This window comes from Arvicanthis niloticus, chromosome 19, assembly GCF_011762505.2.
Source record: "Arvicanthis niloticus isolate mArvNil1 chromosome 19, mArvNil1.pat.X, whole genome shotgun sequence".
In the NCBI taxonomy this organism is placed as follows: domain Eukaryota; kingdom Metazoa; phylum Chordata; class Mammalia; order Rodentia; family Muridae; genus Arvicanthis; species Arvicanthis niloticus.
This window is the reverse complement of record NC_047676.1, coordinates 39,840,287-39,859,602: the sequence shown is the minus strand read 5'-3', so window position 1 is coordinate 39,859,602 and position 19,316 is coordinate 39,840,287. Positions and strand designations below refer to the sequence as shown.

At 37.2% G+C, this 19,316-nt stretch overlaps 1 protein-coding gene across 1 annotated transcript in view; it reads right to left on the bottom strand.

Moving 5' to 3' along the window:
* The window catches only part of Ndufs4 (NADH:ubiquinone oxidoreductase subunit S4), a 107,472-nt gene that overhangs the window by 16,521 nt on the left and 71,635 nt on the right, over positions 1-19,316 (bottom strand). Inside the window, exons 3-4 of the mRNA XM_034523694.2 lie at positions 13,480-13,652; positions 5,556-5,629 (exon numbers count right to left, since the gene is read on the bottom strand). Coding sequence (XP_034379585.1) covers positions 5,556-5,629; positions 13,480-13,652 — 247 coding nt within the window. The remainder of the gene's footprint in view (positions 1-5,555; positions 5,630-13,479; positions 13,653-19,316) is intronic.

Genomic DNA, 19,316 nt, shown 5'->3' with positions numbered 1-19,316 from the left:
CTAAGGAATGTTGAGAGCAGGAGAAATAGTCCTCCACAGGGAAGAGTTCCCTAATTAGTTATTCAATACCAAGGGTCAGCTCTGAGAAAAAAAAAAAAAAAAAAAAAATATATATATATATATATATATATATATACACACACACACACACACAAGTAACACTATATTTACTTACATGTATGCATATCTTTACATATATAAATACAATCGTTAGAGAAAAAGAGGCAGAGGCCATGTATTTGACAGAAGGAGAAGGTATACACAGGAGAATTGAAGGAAGGAAAGTAGAAAATAAGGAATTATCTTTTAATTTCCAAAACAAAGAAACAAAAGCCTTTTAAAAGTTCTTTGAAAAGTTAGAAGGAAAAGAGCTTTCCCAGTGGAGATGAGAAATGGACCTGGTGAAGACTAGGGAAAGGGTCAGAGTCTGGGAGCAGAGCTCAGTGGTAGTGCACTTGTCTGGGATGTATAAGGGCTCCCTGGGCATGACCCTTGACACCTCAGAAATAAAGAGAGGTCAGCTAATACTTTCTGTCATAGGACAAGTACTAATTATTATTCTCAGGCCTTCCGGCCCACATGGTCACTGTTCCAACAACTCATTCATGTAGAGAAGCCAGCATGGCCTATATATAAATGAATGTGACTTCATTTGACTTTTACTTATTTATTTTGTGAACACATGCTCGTGTGCTGCATATGTATGGGTCAGAAAACAACTTGGGGGAGTCAGTTCTTTCTTTCTGCTATGTCATCCCAGGGATTAAACTCAGGTCATCAGTGCTTTCACTCGCTGAGCCACCTCACTGGCCCATGACATTTTAAATAAAACTTGTTCAAGTTGTTAGTGAGTGACCCTGCTGATTAATGTTATTTACTATCTCCACACCTTAGTTTCCTTGAGTGGTAAATATGGATAATGACTGTTCATGCTTCCTGGGGTTCTAAATAGAATTATTTATTCTAAATTTTAACCTTTGACAGGATGACATTTGTTGCCTGAGCTCTCAAAAGGCAACAGAGATCACTAAACATGTCTAGAAAGTAAGCAAATCTGAAGATTTTACTCCTCATTGAACTAATTCTGTACATATAACTTTATGCAAGAAAATGACAATCATGACTTCTTTTTTAAAAAATCTACATCTACATGTTTTTAAATTTTTAAATGTAAAAAATATAAAAATGTAAAAAAACCTACATTTTTTAAAATCTTCAGATTCTTTAGATCAGTAGATTTTAAAAAATCTACTGGCCGGGCAGTGGTGGCGCACACCTTTGATCCCAGCACTTGGGAGGCAGAGGCAGGTGGATTTCTGAGTTTGAGGCCAGCCTGGTCTACAGAGTGAGTTCCAGGACAGCCAGGACTACACAGAGAAACTCTGTCTCGAAAAATAAACAAACAAACAAACAAACATACATCTACTGGAGAAATGGAAAAACTAAAAAAATACACTGTTTTCAGAATATTCTGAGTATGTAAGTTATCTTTTTGTTTTGTGACACTTTTACCTTGGCCTCTGATATCTGGCACTACTGAAAAGTATGCATATACTACTCATAAACATAGAGCCATTGAAGATTTTACTTTCAATATAGTCACCCTTATGGACACAAACACATTTCCCTACGGAGAAAATAATGAGGTCACGGAGTAGTCCCATCCAACCCACCTTCTCATTCAAAGATGAAAACCAATGTGTACTAAAGATCAAGTATCATGATGCATTATTGGCTAAGCTAACCTGGGTGGCAAGACAATGTGGAAGGGATTGATTAGTACATGCTAACCTCTTAATATAGCAGTCTTTATCTATCAGCGCTTTGGAACTTTTCCTTCCTTCTTTCGCTTGTTTGTCTGTCTGTTTTGAGATAGGGCCTCATATAACTGAAGATAACCTTGAAGTTCTAGTTTTCCTGCCTCAAGCCTCCCATGAACAGGGATTAAGGGTATATGACAGCCCATCTGCTTGAAGCATTTCAATGTCCTACTTTTGGTAATTTAGATATTGGTTTACATAACTTTCAATAGCATTAGCTCCGAATAAAATGATGTTAGGTATGGGGAAAGGAAAGCTTATTTATATGTCCCTTACAATAGTCTACAAGAAGTAAATCATAATGGAGAGGGGTGCTGGGGAATTTGAGAAAGATCTTCCAAGCCATAAAGATTCTGTAACCCTCCAAGCCATTTACTTAGACCTTGTATGGTAATTTGAATAAAAATGGCTGCCATAGGCTCATATAGTTGAATGCTTAGTCAGAGAAACAGAAGGAAGGATTAGGAGGCCTTGTTGGAGGAAGTGTGTCACTGGGAGTGGGGTTTTGAGGTTTCAAAAGCCCAGCTCAGGCAGTCTCTCTCTGCCTGTAGATGAGGATGTAACTCTCTCTAGGCTACACTCCTCCAGTACCATGCATGTTGCCATGCTCTTGCCATGATGGTAATAGACTGAACCTCTGAAAATGTAAATGTCTTAGTACCGTCACAAAGCCTGATACAAACATACTTGTACCCTGTACCCAGTAAAATACCCACTTAAAAACTTAAGTACCCACTTAAATGCTTTCATTTATAAATGTTGCCTTGATTAGCAACTGTGAAGGTGTCCTTCACAGCAATAGAGCAGTGACTAAGATACCTTTCTTTCAGTATACCTGACAAAGTAGGACTACCTACTTAAAAGTTATGGAATGCTAGGTATTAAAGAAACACAACAGATCACAGTGAACACAAAAGCATGACATCAACCTAAAGTTCCATGTAGCTTTCAATTCTTGAGGCTAAAGAGTCCTTAATGTCACTGGGTACAGGGTACAAGTATGTATATATCAGGCTTTGTGACGGTGCTAAGACAAAAAGTGACTCAGTTCTGCAGTGCTGCAGATGAAAAATGTCGATCCACAGAATCTAAGTTCCTGTGTGCTGAGTTTTCTCAAGTTACAGTTCCTACTGACTCTGACTAACCAACTTTCTTTCCTGGGGAGGTAAATCAAATTAGAAAATCAACTGATTTCAATAGCAGCAGTGTCTACTTCACACCTGCAATTCACATAGCAACCATAGCCATATATGCCTTGTGACCACTTAGAGAAAGACTAGCCAGGGATTTAACAGTTTAATTAGATTTCCTGTTGTTGAACTCATGATACAAACCCCAGATGAGTAATTTGCGAGGTGTGAGACATGAAGTACGGAAGGCTGAAAGGATGGAAAACATTAATAGAACTGTTTAATTAAAATGCAGAAATATTTTACAATGCTATCTTGAATCAAAGTAGTAATATGGTTATGCAGTCAACAATTTCATCTGTAAGGAATTTAGAACTTGGCCAAAAAATGTCCAAGGAAAGTACACTTAAACCTTTCTGAAGAAAGTTTCGGTCTATTACTAACAAGATATATTTATGTACTTTTCTGCACGATGTGTCAGATCCAATTTAATCACGTTGTTGTTATTAACTCATTGAATGCTCACAGCGGCTCTCATTTTACATACGGACACAGAAATATCATACAGAGTCATGGTGACCGGCCATGGTTTCAGATCCTGTTGGTCTGGCTTTAAACCAGGATGTGCTCGGCATCCGCTCTGCTATACTCCTGTCTACCCCAGAACCTGACTTTCCATCATAGGCTATGTCATACTCAGTAAGGAAGTACAACAGATATTCTAGAAACATCTATAGTGCTTTCGCATTCTTACATAAAATGGAGTAGATAATACTAATTTTTCACATATACTATCTCACACTAACAATGTACTTAAGGTATTATCTCATTCCTAGATAACAAATATACATTGAAGCCTAGCTGTATTAAACTTTCTGTATTAAACTTAGGAGATTTCATGACACATCAAGCTATTTCCTTTAAATTCAACTGTTCCATCCTGGGGTGGGGAGGGGGGTGGGGGGAGCTCAGGAAATTAAGGAACTGTAGCAAGCTCAGACAGTTGTAAGACTCACAGGCTCCGTGTTGAGGTTATATAAGCAATGAACCATTACTGGGGAAAGGAGTCTGTTAAGTGGGGCTGCCTACAAAGCAAGCAGTCAGCACCAGCTTTTGTGAGACATCACCCAGGGTAGTTGGGCTTCTTAATAATAGCTTACTTGGAGCCATTCATCCAATAAACTCACTGGTCCACTAAGGTAGACTTGGGTGGAATAGCTTCTTTGGTCTGTTGTTGATGCCTTATCTTGGGAAATAGCCATTGACTTACATGTCAATACACAGTAGTACATTTTAAGTACAAGAGACACAAACTGCAAAGATACCAGACAGAGGAAAGCAGGTGAGGTCAGAGACAATCACTACCAATTATCTATATTTTAGATAAACACTGGCTATTCTGATTTTACATGTACTATTTTAAAATTTTATGTCAGCTGTCTGCATATATATATATGTGTGTGTGTATGTGTGTGTGTATGTGTGTGTATGTGTGTGTATATATTATATATATATATAATGTTTGGATACCACATGTATGAGTTATACACAGCTGTGAGCTACCATGTGTATGCTAGAAATTGAACCTAGGTTTTCTGGAAGAGCAGACAGCATTCCTAATGACTAAGCTATTTCTCCAGCCCCTGATAAGTATTCTTAACTGTGATAATGAAATTAAACACATAATTTCAAAAATGGATGTAGACTACTCTGGGCCCAGTGCCTCCTTTCCACTACAGTATATTAGCTTAATAGCAGGAAATGATATTTAAAGAACTTTTATTTATAGCAAGATCACTATAAACTACTTTTTCAAAAGCTTCTACATGTTCTTATGCTGCATAAATGTATGTAACGTACGGCTGATATATGTTTGGTATTAGACCTGTCACATCTACTAAAGGAGCAGATGTAGACATTTAAATTTAATGGAAAGTTTAGGATGAATATGATAACTACCTTCAAATAAATAATAAGCTATTAGAATAATGGGCATTAGATTTTTAGAACAAAAGAAAGAACTTTACAGTGAAATGTTAAAACCGAAACATACTGCCTCATGATATATGCAATTAGATTTTAAGTGACTAAGCATTAGAAATGTTTGCAGAAAGATTCAGAGACAAGGTATGTGTGAGCCAGTGATCTTATCATCTGTCTCTATTTACAGTTTGTTCTTTTATATAATACTGGACATTCCATTTTATATTTTGTCATCAGGGCAGGGAGAAATTTTGATAGGGAGAAAAACAAACAAGCCTAAAAACTGCTGTGTTAGATACATAAAAAGATTTTTTTTTCAGCTCAAATTCCATATTTAACACTTTAAAAAATGTTTTCTTTACATTTATTTACTGTGCGTTCACACCACACTGCAGCATTCAGGCAAAGGTCAAAGGACACCATGTGGGTGTTACTTCTACCATGTGGGTGTCAGGGACCAAACTCTGCCTTGGTGGTGTCCAGCTAAGTATCTGTCCGAATTTCATATTTTTAAATGATTTTAAGGTTAAGAACACAAAATATTATCTTGACTTAGGAAGGAAGAAAAGAAGAAGAAAGGATGGGAGGGAGGGAGGCAAGCAGGCAGGTGGCTGAATCGTACCATTTTTTTCTGCAAAGGCAATTGCATCTTCTTTGGCACTGAAGGTTAGAACCATGTTGGAGAGGGGATCAGCCCTAGAAGAAAGAATTTCCATGATTTAATATGAAGCTTTGGCTGAAAGACAATCAATGTCTTAAATACAATGCTTAGAAAATACAGTTGCTATACTATCAAGCAAATTATGATAGAATTATTTGTAATAATCTCTGAATAAAAATGACAAGATGAAGCTTTGAATTACAAAAATCCAGAGGAGTCCCAAACTCTTCAATATCAGGAAGTTTCTGACCAGTGGAACAGCCAAAGCAGACACCAGTTTATGATCGGTTCACTCAGGATTTTCAGCCTTATGATGGTGATGGAGCAATATGCATTCAAAACGTTTTTCTTTTAAAAAATACTTTAATGTGTGTATATGTCTTTGTGTTGTATGTATATATGTGTGTGTGTTGTGTTTGCATATATGTGTTTGTGTGTGTGTGTATACATGTATATGTACACACATGCCCTAGTATACATGTGGAAGTCACAGGACAACTTGCAGGAGTTGATTTTTACCTACTGAACCAGCTCACTGGTCCAAGAAAATGATTTTCTTTCTTTCTCTAGTTTACTCACTCACTCATTTGTTTGTTTATTTATTTTTGAGACAGCCTTTTTCTGTGTAACCCTGGCTGGCCTGGAACTCATAGGGTTCTGCCTGGGCCTGCTTCTGCCTCCCAAGTGGTGGGATTAAAGGCATGAGCTACCACCGCGTAGCTGTCTTCAAACTTCACTGCTCACCTGAATGCTGAGCAAAAGTGATAAAGCAGTGAGCCGTGTGGGACCACAGTGGTAAAGAGCTGTGCTGTTAAACCACCACATTCTATAGGTTAGCTGTAGGAAACACATTTTTAACTTGTAACATGTTCTAATTATAATAGGTTGCCTGGTATGTTAACCCATTGCAGTTAAAAAACATCCATATTATGAATCCTCAAAAAGACAGCACCTACTCTCAAATCACTAAACACTTTGTTTTTTTAAATGCAGAGGTCCACTTCAAACAAAAACAAACATTTGAAGATCTGATATCGAACTGCGCTCTTCAATTTCGAATGGTATTATGAATTTATAAATCCATACAGACTTTTTACACTGCCTCAATTTTCAAGATGTTGTTGTTATTATTTAAAGAAGTATAACCATGTTTGCTATGAATGTTTGATGTGAATCTCTCAAAAATGAAAATAACATTCTTTGAAAATCTGTTCAGAAATATGGAACTAAAGGGCTAGGGACATGGCTTAGCTGGTGATGTCCTTGCCTTGATGGCTCCCAGGTTAGTCCCAGAACTGAATAAAACCGGATGGATACGGGAGGCACACCCCTGTAATTTCAGCACTCTGGTGTGGAGGCAGGAGGATTGAAAATTTGCAGCCATGCCTCACTACACAGACAACTTAATGTCAGTCTGTACTACATGCCACTCAATCTTGAGAAGAAGAAGAAAAAAGGAAGAAATATTCTGAGTAAACTGGACACCAGCAAGATCTGAAGTCTAAAGAGAACACTGGAAGGCGCTCTCCTTGATCTGAAGTCTCCCAGATGAAGTGCTGATGAAGTTCTGGTCGTCACTGTGGTGCCTTTCTGGGGTTCCTTTATGATCCCCATAATCATATACACTCCTGTAATACATTCCCCTTGTAAGAAAACAAAAATCTTATCTTGGCTGGCTATATTACTACGAAGAACAAATGACAATTTTCTATTGATGCTCCTTTTCAAAGTGCATATAGCCTCTCAGTTGGCAGTTAAATAAACTATCCTCAGAAGTGCCAATATAAATATAAATGACCAAGTGACCTGATGTTTCAACAAGCACAATGGCTTAGTTCAGAATATAAATAGTTAAAGAAAAAAGGGTGGGGGGAACCATCAGAAGCCAAGAGAAGAATTCCATTTCCTGTAAAGATGCCTTTTTTTTTTTTCTTCATTATTTTAGCTTTATGGAGAAATACGTGTGAGTCACATGGTAAAAAGTGTGACAAGCGATTATTCTCTCAGCTTGGTATGTCAGCTTCCTTCTCCATCTATAGCTTATAGTTCTTTCTAGGTTATATTGTTACCTGATCTTAATCTGTCTGTCTTTTTTAAAGTTCCAACACGCCCCTTAGCATGGTACCAGATTTATCTCCCTATTACTTATGTCCAAAACTCAGTGCCAGTTTAAACACCTCAGTCTCTCCTGTCTACACAGTGGCTTCCACCTCCTCACCATTTAAGTTCTTGTGTAGCGTCATCAGAACTTCTTTTCAGACTTGTTCTAAATTACTGCCTTAGAAGTAACCAACTAGTCAAATCAGACTTGTTTCTATAAACACACAAGCTATACAAAATTTCCTATCAGTTCAATTGTTCTTTCTATGTGAACGCTTTCTTAGCATCTGTACACGTGGAAGTCCACCCCAACCATATCTCATGGCTCACTTTGAAGTAGCCACCTTTTCCATACACTCTCAGACTCTATTCTCTCCAGCTGTATGTCTTTCAATCTTTATATTTCTACTTTTACTTTTATACTCTATTTCCTCAATTCTCAACTGGTGAGGTTCCAAGTTAGTAATGATAAAGAAGCTTGTTTCTAAGAAATTTACCTGACTAACAAATACATACATAGCAATTATAAACTCTTAGCAAAATAGAGAAAAACAGATGAGAGAGAGAGAGACAGAGAGAGAGAGAGAGAGAGAGAGAGAGAGAGAGAGAGAGAGAGAGAGAGAGACCAAAAGTAGAAATAACTAGAAAGAATCCTTCCACCCCAAAGGAACTAACTATATTGGAAATAGTTCATAATTTTCCCCCTAAGAATTCTGTAGTTCAGACACATAGGAACATGGAGAAATCAAGCAGAAAGGTATTGCTGTCACCACAAGCAATCTGAAGACAAAGGTTTAGGGCTGTTGGGGAAGCAGTTGGGAAGGGAGGAATCCATAGAGCAGTGAACTTCTGCACTGTCCGTGGATTAGGAAGGCTGGGAAAGACTGACCAGAGTTTTCAGCAGCTCTCTACTTCAGGCTAGAACAAGTCAGGACTTGCTAAGCACCTTGTGCTCTCCACTGGAATGTCAGAAAGACTATGCCTTTTAACCAGAAACACCAAATTTGAGGACTAAGTCATATCCCAACCAATCAAGGAAAACAACAAATCAGTCCTGCACCAGTTCCAGATGATCTAGCAGTTCTGTGACTGTCTACCAGAACAAAACTCTACACAGTTGTTACCCTTAGTTCAAGAGCAGTAAGGATCAGAGAATTAATATATTACTGATACTCCACAATATAAGTAGATTTGATTATAAATCAATGACTAATGTTTAAAGGTTTACATAGCATATCAGGAAGTCATCATTCATTAAAAGATCTACATGAGATTCTTCATTTCAGAACTATATGTAAAAACTCCAACTGAAAACCCCCAAGGTGTTGCTTTGGTAGTAAAACAGATGAATCTTATAAATCCAATGTTGTGCTAAAACACCAGTCACAGAACACATAAAGATTCATTCTCTGTCTCTCTCTGTCTCTCTCTCTCTGTCTCTCTCTGTCTCTCTCTGTCTCTCTCTCTCTGTCTCTCTCTCTCTGTCTCTCTCTCTCTCTCTCTCTGTCTCTCTCTGTCTCTCTCTCTCTGTCTCTCTCTCTCTTTCATATTAAGATTTATTTATTATGTATACAGCATTCTGCCTGCATACATGCCTGCAGGCCAGAAGATGGCAACAGATCTCATTAGAGATGGTTGTGAGCCAGCATGTGGTTGCTGAGAACTGCACTCAGGACCTCTGAAAGAGCAGACAGTGCTCTTACCCTCTGAGCCATCTCTCCAGCCCCCAAAGAATCCTCTTTAATAAAATAAGAAAGTAGGCGAAAGATTTCTTAAGATATTGGACATGTTGTTTCTCAATGCGGTTACATAATAAATAGATTTCAACATTATTTACCTATGATATTTCTTTTTTTTAATTTAAAGAGCTATTTTTGTTCACATTTAGAATTTTAACATAAATATATAAAAATTAAGTTGTCACAAATGTCAAAAAACTACTGACTTAATAGGGTTACTACTCCATAAAAGATATTTGCAAAACCTTCCTGAACTGAGAATTCTTATTAAATGACCTCTGACAAGCAAAGAATGCTAAGGGTGGTTTGAATGAGAAATATTCCCATAGACTCATAAATTTGAACCTGTGATCATCAGCTGGTGGCACTGTCTACGGAGATTATGGAAACTTCAGGAGGTAGAGCTTTCCTGGAGGAAGCAGGATGCTGGGGCAGGTTTTGAGGGCTTATGTCCTCCTTCTACCCTGTGTTATCCCAATCAGCTTCCTCTCTGAGGATGAAAATATCATCAGCAAGCTTCCTGATCCTGCAACTTATGCCAGTAAATTTGAACAAAAGATATATGAAATCACATATATGCCTGAAAAAAAAATATGCACTGAACCAAATATACACTGAAAAGAAAAATCTACAAGGATACATTCAGTATTAACTGAGTTCTTTTCTGTGGAGACAGAGAGTATGTGTCCAACAATGGATAGAGGGCAGGAGAGGAACCGCTGGTCATCTCACGTGTTCAGATTACTCCCATCTACAAATACAAACACTTGCTCACTTGTTCATAAAGTCAGTAAGAGGCAGGAGGCAATACCTTACTCAAGAGTTTAGAAAACTGAGCCAAGGGATTCAAACACATTTTAAAGGTGACTTTGTAATAAAGTCAAAAAGTGCTAGAGGAAAGGATGGCACAGACAATTTACTCCTGAAAATCCAAAAGGCCTAACTACAAACTTAAGAATCATGTCCACATTAATTGGTTATTATGGCTTAAGGATCAAGACTTCTATGTGGATAATTAGACAATGAGAGAATTAGCAGTATCAAAATTCATGAACACTCCTGCTTAAATTAAATGGCCTTCCATGTCCATTTGACACAAAACAAACTACTTGCTGCTTCTAGAAATGAAATGATAGACTGATACTTCTCTAATAAGATGGCTCAGTGGGTTAAGGGTGCTTACTGCCAAACTTGATAACCTGAGCACATACATACACACGCACACAACAAATAAAGAAAAACTACATGAGTTTAACAACCAACTAGGTGTACTACTAAATGACAAGGGATAGTTCACTCTGGTCCCTACTGTGGTACCTAACCTACTGGATTAAGGAGATTTAGACTGAATAAATCTTGGGCCAAACTTGTAATGATTTTTGCATCTTATAATATTTTCCAAGTTTACATAAAGCTAAACCTTTTACCTTTGAGTTCTAACATTTAAAAGACTTGGGTAATTAAAAGAGCATAAGAAGCTTGCACTTCAGATACAAAATGTCAATATAGTACTTAAAAATATGAATTTTAAAATCTTAAAAACAAAGATCAAGGCACACGTTAGAAAGTGGCCTTTCAATTTTTTTTTAAAAAATAGTACAAATAGCTAACAATGATATTTATTCACTATATTTAAAACCAAAACTATGCTCATTAGCCACAAAGCTAACTTCCCTAGCAAGATCTCATATCTGCCTCCACTAAAACATGCAAAACTTGGGATCAAGCTTCTATCACAGTGCTGCCACAGTAACTGCAGAACTAAGTACCTTTTCTGTTAGCATGGCCCTACTCTAGGGCTCTTGGTTTTTTCTATTTGTGTATTAAAGACAAGTCAGAAAAACAACCTCTAACATACAGAAAGCTTCTCCTTCTAGGTACATGTCATGCTTCTTGTGCTTCTACCTGTAATACTTCCTCACCTCTGAGGCCAGGTCTGTGTTACATCCTCCTTGTTATTCCATCTATATCGTAGGTAGAAGCTGCTATGGAAAATCATCAAGCCAAGATCACCCACATCAGGAAATGTTGAGTTTTTGAACAAAGATAAATGTTAGGTGTATGATCTACAGTCATTTCTCTTTCAATATGCAAAAATATGGTCTGTAAGGACTAAAAGTGTATTGAACAAATACTTTTTCCTTGTTAAATAAAGTCATCCTCTCATTAAAAAAAAAACTAGAAGCTTAATGTTTTACTTTGAACAAGTTGTATTTTGAAAAAAGTTTTACCTCCAAATTGTAATTTTCAGTCCACAGATTAGTTAAGTGATCATTACTCCAGAATGTCTGATATTTCTGGAAGCCATGCCATGATGACCGGGTGAATATTTGTGCAACCACAGTAAAGTGAAATTTATTTACTAAACCCATGGATAAGGTTTAAGACACACTACACAAAACATGGTATCTGGCATTCGAGAAAATAAACTAGCAGCAACCGCATCTCCCTGGTCTGTCCATGCCCTTCTGCCCTGAAGCAGGCGGTAACAGAATTCTCTGACTTTCCTCTGAAGTCATTAAGAAATGCTCATTCAAGAGGTGATCACCTGATGCCTAGAGAAGAGGAAAGCATCCCTGAAGTCGCTGGGTACAGATGGGAATTTAAACAAAGAAGCCTGGCTAGCAAGCATCCCCCAGCATCTTACCGTTTGATCACTTCCCTTTGTCTAGGCAGACCTTTACACAGTTGTGTACATTATCAAATCTAAGCAGAACACACAAGACCGTTTCTTTGGGTCTTTATTTAAAGGCTGTTTCATATAAAGTACACATGTACTTGTATGTTTAGTCTATTGTTAATCTAGCTGCTGCCTCAGCCATTACTGTTGCAATGGTATGAATGTGTCTGTGTGTCTGTGTATAAACCTCACAACATTCCACTTTTTCTTCCCTTCTTCCTCCCTTACTCCAACTCCTTTTCCCCCTTTCTCATAGTGACTCTTTGTTTTTATTCAAGCTGGCCTCAAACTCTTTATCTTACTGACCCCACCTTCAAACACAGAGATTATGTTATTGGTCACCATAGTGACTAGCCTAATATTCTTATCTAAAGTATTTTCCCCAGAAACAAGCTAAAATATACAAGTTGTTAATACTGTAACAAGGATCTGTAACTGAATATTCCTGTAAATTCATTAATATATAAATCCCGGGTATAGATGAACATATAAAAAAACATGTAATTCAAAACAATGATCATAACGTTTTAACCACTATGTATGAACAAAAACTTTTCTTCTAAATTTCTTAGGTCTCTGGAAATATATGATCTACAAAAGACTCAATATATTACATGAAACATAAAATTTAAGAAATCAAAACTCCCAGAAACTATGTTTTATATATTTTCCAATAGAATTCTATTGAAATTTCAAAACAGAAGCCTATCTAACAAAAAGTCTCCTAGATACAGAAAAAAAACAGTATCTTCTAAAATTTATTCTACCATGTTATAAAAATTTATAATTTATTATTTATAACCTTAATCACCAGCTCTCACACAAGATCTCAGGAAATTATAAGTTTTCCTCAAATTAACTAATTTCTGATTTTAGTTACCCAGGAGTATTGTTTTAATAGATATGGAGGTGCTGTAAGGTGGCAGAAGGGAAAAGGGAGGAACACTGAGGCCTGGCTGGTCAGTACAGCCAGTTCTAGGCTGGCCAGAGCTAAACAGAGAAAGCTTGTGTCCAAAAACCACACTGAAACAAAAACAAGGTAGTGCCAATAAATTACTGATATCACTCCCAGAGTATTTCTGATCAATAGTCATAGTTAGAATCCCATATTTTGAAGCTTATCTTAACATATCTAGAATAGAACTTCTGCAGGTTCAATGTTCGAAGCCGCATTCACATGTTCATATCTATAAATATATAAAAGAATATATATAATTCCATGTTTTCAGTTATAGTGAAACCTAGCTGTACTAAAAAGAATTTTCATAAGCATATTAGCTATAAGAAAAAATTGTGTTTTCTTTAAAGAAAGAAAAAAAGCAGCATTTTCAATAGAAAATCTGAAAACAATATGCAAAGCACTCACGTTGATGCCCAGCCCATCAAAGGATTTTCCCATCTCTCTCTGGTATCAAACTCCATCTTCCATTTCTTTGTGTTGTTTACTCCAGACTGCATATTATTGCGAGCAGGAACAAAGATCCTGACCTTTCTGGTTTTGATGTGCTCTTCTGGAACACCAGTTAAAGTAGTGATATCCTAAAGAAAAACAAGAAAAGGCATTTGAATATCTACACATCAGCTGATGCTCTTCTCTTGCTTCCTACCTCCATATGCTTGTTTTCTGGTTGTTTATAAATTCGGATAATCTTTCTGGCTCACTTTACTAATTCCCCGATATTTTACTGTATAAATGTCTACTGTGCTATCTGTAAATGCTAAATTTGAGAACCAGTGTTGGGGTACAGTGAAAAAGAAGCCATAAGCATTCCCTCTCTCCTTTGTTTTTTGGTTGTTTTTGTTTTGTTTTGTTTTTTTGTTGTTTTTTTTTTTGTTTTTGTTTTTGGTTTATTCGAGACAGGGTTTCTCTGTGTAGTCCTGGCTGTACTGGGCCTTGAACTCAGAAATCCGCCTGTCTCTGCCTCCCAAGTGCTGGGATTAAAGGCGTGCACCACCACCGCCCAGCCCCTCTCTCCTTTGTACAGATTGAACCCAAGGCCTTGTGCATCCCAAGCAAGTGCTCAACCACTGCTACTCCTTTCCTTTCTCTTCTGGATAGAGTCTCTTGTATCTAATAGTTAAAGATAACTCTGACCTACTTCTTCCACCTCTTGGGCCAGTATGTTAAGAGTTTGTAGTCAATATGCTCTTCCTTTGTGAGCAAGGATAACTGATGTTACAGAAGCACAGAAGGCCCATTAAGGGAAAATTGTTGCCTCCCAGCCACCCCCCCAACCCCCGCCCCCCTCCCCAAATAGAATCTACCTCTAGGTGAAGATTTGGCATTGCCTCTCCTTTAAGCGTTAATCTCACAGACTAGCAGATCACCTGACTAAGGTGCCATCCCTCAGGAAAGCAGGTTCATCTTAAGTCATACTAAAGTGATAGAAGAAATACTTAGTGCTTATTAGAGAAAGTACTTCTCCATCTCAGAAGTCCTACTCGCTAGTGTTGTCCCAATAAGGAGCCACCACAAGGTTCAGAGTAAGAACTCAAGAAGCTCTAACTTCACCTTATTCTCTTCTTTCTTCAGATGCTTGCCAGAGCCTAGCTTTGCTTTCTTTCGTGATTTTTTAATTAATCAAATAATAATAATATTATCATTGTTGTTTTTGTTGTTATTATTATTATTTTGGTTTTTCGAAACATGGTTCTCTGTGTAGCCTTGGCTGTCCTCAAACTCGCAAAGATCCTCTTGCCTCTGCCTCTCTGAGTGCTGGGATCAAAGGCATGTGAAGGTACTCTGGAATTTTTTTGAGTCTTTTTTAAAGCTCCCACCCTGAGCCAAGTGGCTGCTTATCCATCATGTGGCTGACTTAACTCAAATGGCATGGCCTCTTCTCTTTTCTGTATCCCTTCTCAGGGCAACTGTAGCTTTGCTGCCCTGGGGTTTCCCTTCTAAACTCAAACTTAAACTGTCCCTGAGATTCCCAACCTAAGGGGGATACCAATATCTCTGTTAATATTTGGTCATTTGTAATTGCCAGGTTTGACTTAAAATAAGACTTTAACTTTTATTTATTTATTTTTGAGACAGAGTGTTTGCTTAGCATTTACAAGGCCTGTGTTAAATCCCTGTGTGGCATCATGGCACAACACACACACACACCTTTTTTTTTTTTTTTTTTTTTTGGAGGTGCTAGGAATTGAACTTAGGGTTTCACACATACTAGGCAAGTACTCTATTACTAAAGCCAATTTCCAGCCTAGTATTAAATTGTAAGGAGTGACTTTCTAAAGCACAATACTCTTTGGGAGGTCCTCAGTGTTTATTTCTTCCTTTGCAATAGCCATTTAGTTTATTATTTAATATCTCTAACATTTTTATATTGTTGGGTAATATATTTCTAAAAATATCTATAATTATGTGTCTATGCGTATGTCTGTATGTGAGTGTAGGTGAAGAATTCAGAAGAGGAAGTCAGATCTCCTGGAGCTGGAATTACCGGGAAGTGTGAGCCCCATATGATGCTAGGAAGTGAACTTGGGTCCTCTAGAAGAACAGTTCTCATTTTTAATTGCTGAGGCATCTTTCTAGCCCCTAGATTAAGATCATAGTTCCTTGTTATAGTTGCAGCAATGCATAAACACTCATTATAAGCATGCTATAACATTAATGGGCAGGCATCTTCTCCAAATCCCACATCAACCCCTCTATTCTGTGCCAAGTTTCTAATGAATGAAACTATGCTATGTGGCTTTTGTTCAACTGTATTAAAGGAAACATTCAATTAATTTGTTACCTCCAGAAAATGAGATTATAAGAAATATTTTTCTGGCCGGGCGGTGGTGGCACACGCCTTTAATCCCAGCACTTGGGAGGCAGAGACAGGTGGATTTCTGAGTTCGAGGCCAGCCTGGTCTACAGAGTGAGTTCCAGGACAGCCAGGGCTACACAGAGAAACCCTGTCTCGAAAAAAAAAAAAAAGAAAGAAATATTTTTCTATACTTTTACACTGTGATGCATAAATGGCAAAATAAAACCAATAAAGCTTATACTTACATCTGAACTTATAACTATTGATGTTTCATGTCTCCTCAAATTCTCACACTTAGTGACACATGCCCCAATTTAAAACTGATACTCAAGCAAGGAGTTTCTGAATACTGAAGCCCTTGCAAGTTGCCCAGAGACTCACTGTCTTGCCTATAGAAGACATAGGTTCCTGAAATCCAGCTGAGTGGCTACAAGACAAACAATAAAACAGCTTGGCAGCTTAAGACACCTGATGGTCACAAAAGCTCAAAAATTCCAAGTCCCTGAAGATGACTCTCCTCCTAAACAAACCTATTTCCCCTACTTGTAAAATACACTGACACTGTTATCGTTCCACAGACAGCGTCAGCTAGTGACAAAAGCCTGCTCTCTAATGCACATTGCAATGGGCTGATGCTGCCACTCTAAGAGTCCAACCAAACCCTGTAACTCTTGGAAAGATCTGTGAGCCCTACTACGTTGAGTATCTTCGATGATTTCCTTTCTCAATTCATGCTGAGCTACCTGTCACTTATCTTTCGCCAACAAGCAAATAAAATACCTGTAAATTAAACTGCTGAGGTAATGGAATTCCCTATGGATTTTTACTTTTGTACTAAAACACTGATCAATCACATGTGATCTTTCTAAAACCCTACTTTTATAAAAGAAATGACTGAAAGATGTCAATATTGTCTTTTACTACTTTCTTTTTAGTTCAAAATATTTTAGATTCAGAAAATTAAGTCATGTAAGATATAAGGAGCCATCATCAAGTCAATACCAAAGAACTTCAACTCACTAGTTAAAAATATCTCTAAGTCCTAGTAAATCAATAATAATACACAATCAATACACAGATTTGCTGAATTTTTAAACTTCTTTCTTTTAAACAGTTGGGTTAAAATGAAACTTCTATCATTAAAGAATAATTATCCTAATAATGTTAAATGATACAATATTAGCTTTCCATATAAAAATGGATTCGGTTATCATCTGTCCCTACTTTTCTTGTGTGAATTCAACTTTCTTTCTTTTTAACAAAGGAAGTAAGAAACAAGCAATGGGAAGTTGGTGTCAAAATGCAGAAAAACCTCCCAGCAAGCTTCTTGCAACCACCCAGGATTTAGAGTCTTGCTGGCCACTCTCTTTTCAATACCAGAATTTCACACATTTCAATGACTATTATGACTTCAAAGAATCAAATTTTCATCATTGTCCATCATCTGCCGGCTGATTTGTATAAAGGAGTTCTCCTGCATGCACTCCAAACAAAACCTTCCTTCCTTCTGTGGCTATATATCAAGTTTAAAAGTTCTGTTTGTGACACTGTGTCTTTGGTAAATTAGGGTGGCACTGAAGAAGTGCAGCTGCTCTGCAGGACCTTTTTTGGCAGCATTTCACTTAAATAAAAACTGAATAATTAGCTTCTGCCTTTATTAAACCACAAAATTGCCACTAGCCTTAGTAATTACTTCCGGTTGCCCCACCCACTTACCCTTATCAGTTCACACTTACTATAAAGAGAAATAATTAAATACTTTTACATTTCTGGATGAAGTTTTTCTAGAAATCTTGCTGTATCCAAAAAAGTCAAAATGTTTACCAGGCTTTTTGGTAACTAGTTCACTAACAGCATTACCAGGGGTTGAAGCTAGAAATTTAATAGAGTAACCATTAGAAGATTAAGTGACAATACTTTCAGAGACTTGCGCTACTGCAGAATATTAAAAACCAATTATGTTTAAGTTTATAGTAGAGCTAAAACTGACCTAAAATTTGATGACTGTTTTATAATCATAAAGACTTTAAATCATGATTTTCTAATGTTTCATGTGCATTGGTGTTTTGCCTGCATGCATGTGTGTGTGAAGGCGTCATAGCTCCTGGAACTGGAGTTACAGATAGTGGTGCTCTACCATGTGATTGCTGGATACTGAACTCAGGTCCTCTGGAAGAGCAGCCAGCATTATTAACACTGAGCAATCTCTCCAGCCCCTTCGAGTCATGACTTTCAATCATAAAAGCTTAAACAAAATTTAGATTTGCAATAATAACTTCCTTTTATAATACTTGTCTGTAATTTCAACACTAGGGAGGAAGAGGCAAGAAGATTGTGAATTCTGGGTCAGCTTGAGGCATATTGCAAGGAAACGTCAAAAAAAACCAATGTTAAACAGACAGACCAAAAACGCTTCTTTTAAGAAACCAACAGAAACTTAGACCAAAAAAACAAAACAGAAAAAACAAAACAAAACAAAAGAACCCCACCTCATTACAGGTTTAGTAAGCAATTACAAAAATAGAGTTTACAGGACACAAAATCTCACCTAGTTACTTACTCTGGAAGAATTTCAAAAAAGAATCAGTGGTCAAAGGAATTTGAATATAATCACAATGTTCAAGTAAATGTGAGTGGTGAAAGTAAATGCAGTTCTTGTTTGCTTGTTCAACCAATAAACTGTGAGGAAATTAAAGCAGGTCAGTAAATCCTGCATGTGATACCTTACGATTTCCATGTTGGGCACAGTTGTCACAGCACCAAAGTTATAGCTGTATATTAAGTGTAGAAAGACATCATACAAACTATACAAGACACACACACAAACAAAACAAGAACTAGTGAACCTTTCCAAACTAAAAATATATGTTCAGAGAGGAAAAGCAATTGCTATAGCAACAGGTATGTCAAAATTGGTTTGAATCCCAACTTTCAACAATGGGCAAATTTCTTCTGTTGCATATCCATAAATCAACTTACTTATAAGCTAACGATTAGATAAGGTATATACAGTGCTTACCTTTAACAAGAACAGAAGTTGCTACTCAGCACCAATGTATAGTGGACACAAAGCTCTAGTGTAGACATGAACTCTATTCTCAAGAAAACTACTGGATATTTTTAAGAAAAACAGGATGAACAAATAATGAAGCTGGTGTCAAGATACAGAACAATATCTAGTCTTCCTTAAAATTATGAGTTAGTAGTTCTTTACTGAGTCAGCACTTTTGCTTCAAGTCTAGAAAATACAGTTAACTGTGACAAAAAGTGATAAAAATTTCTACAGTTTCTGACATATTATCTATTTACTTTGCAAATAGGAGGTAAAATCCCATACTGCTAGTCAGCAATGTAACAGCAGATCATTTTCCATTTCTACTTTCCCCACTGAGACAGTCTCACTATGCAACCCTGGGAGCCTGAAACTCACTTGTAGACTAGGCTG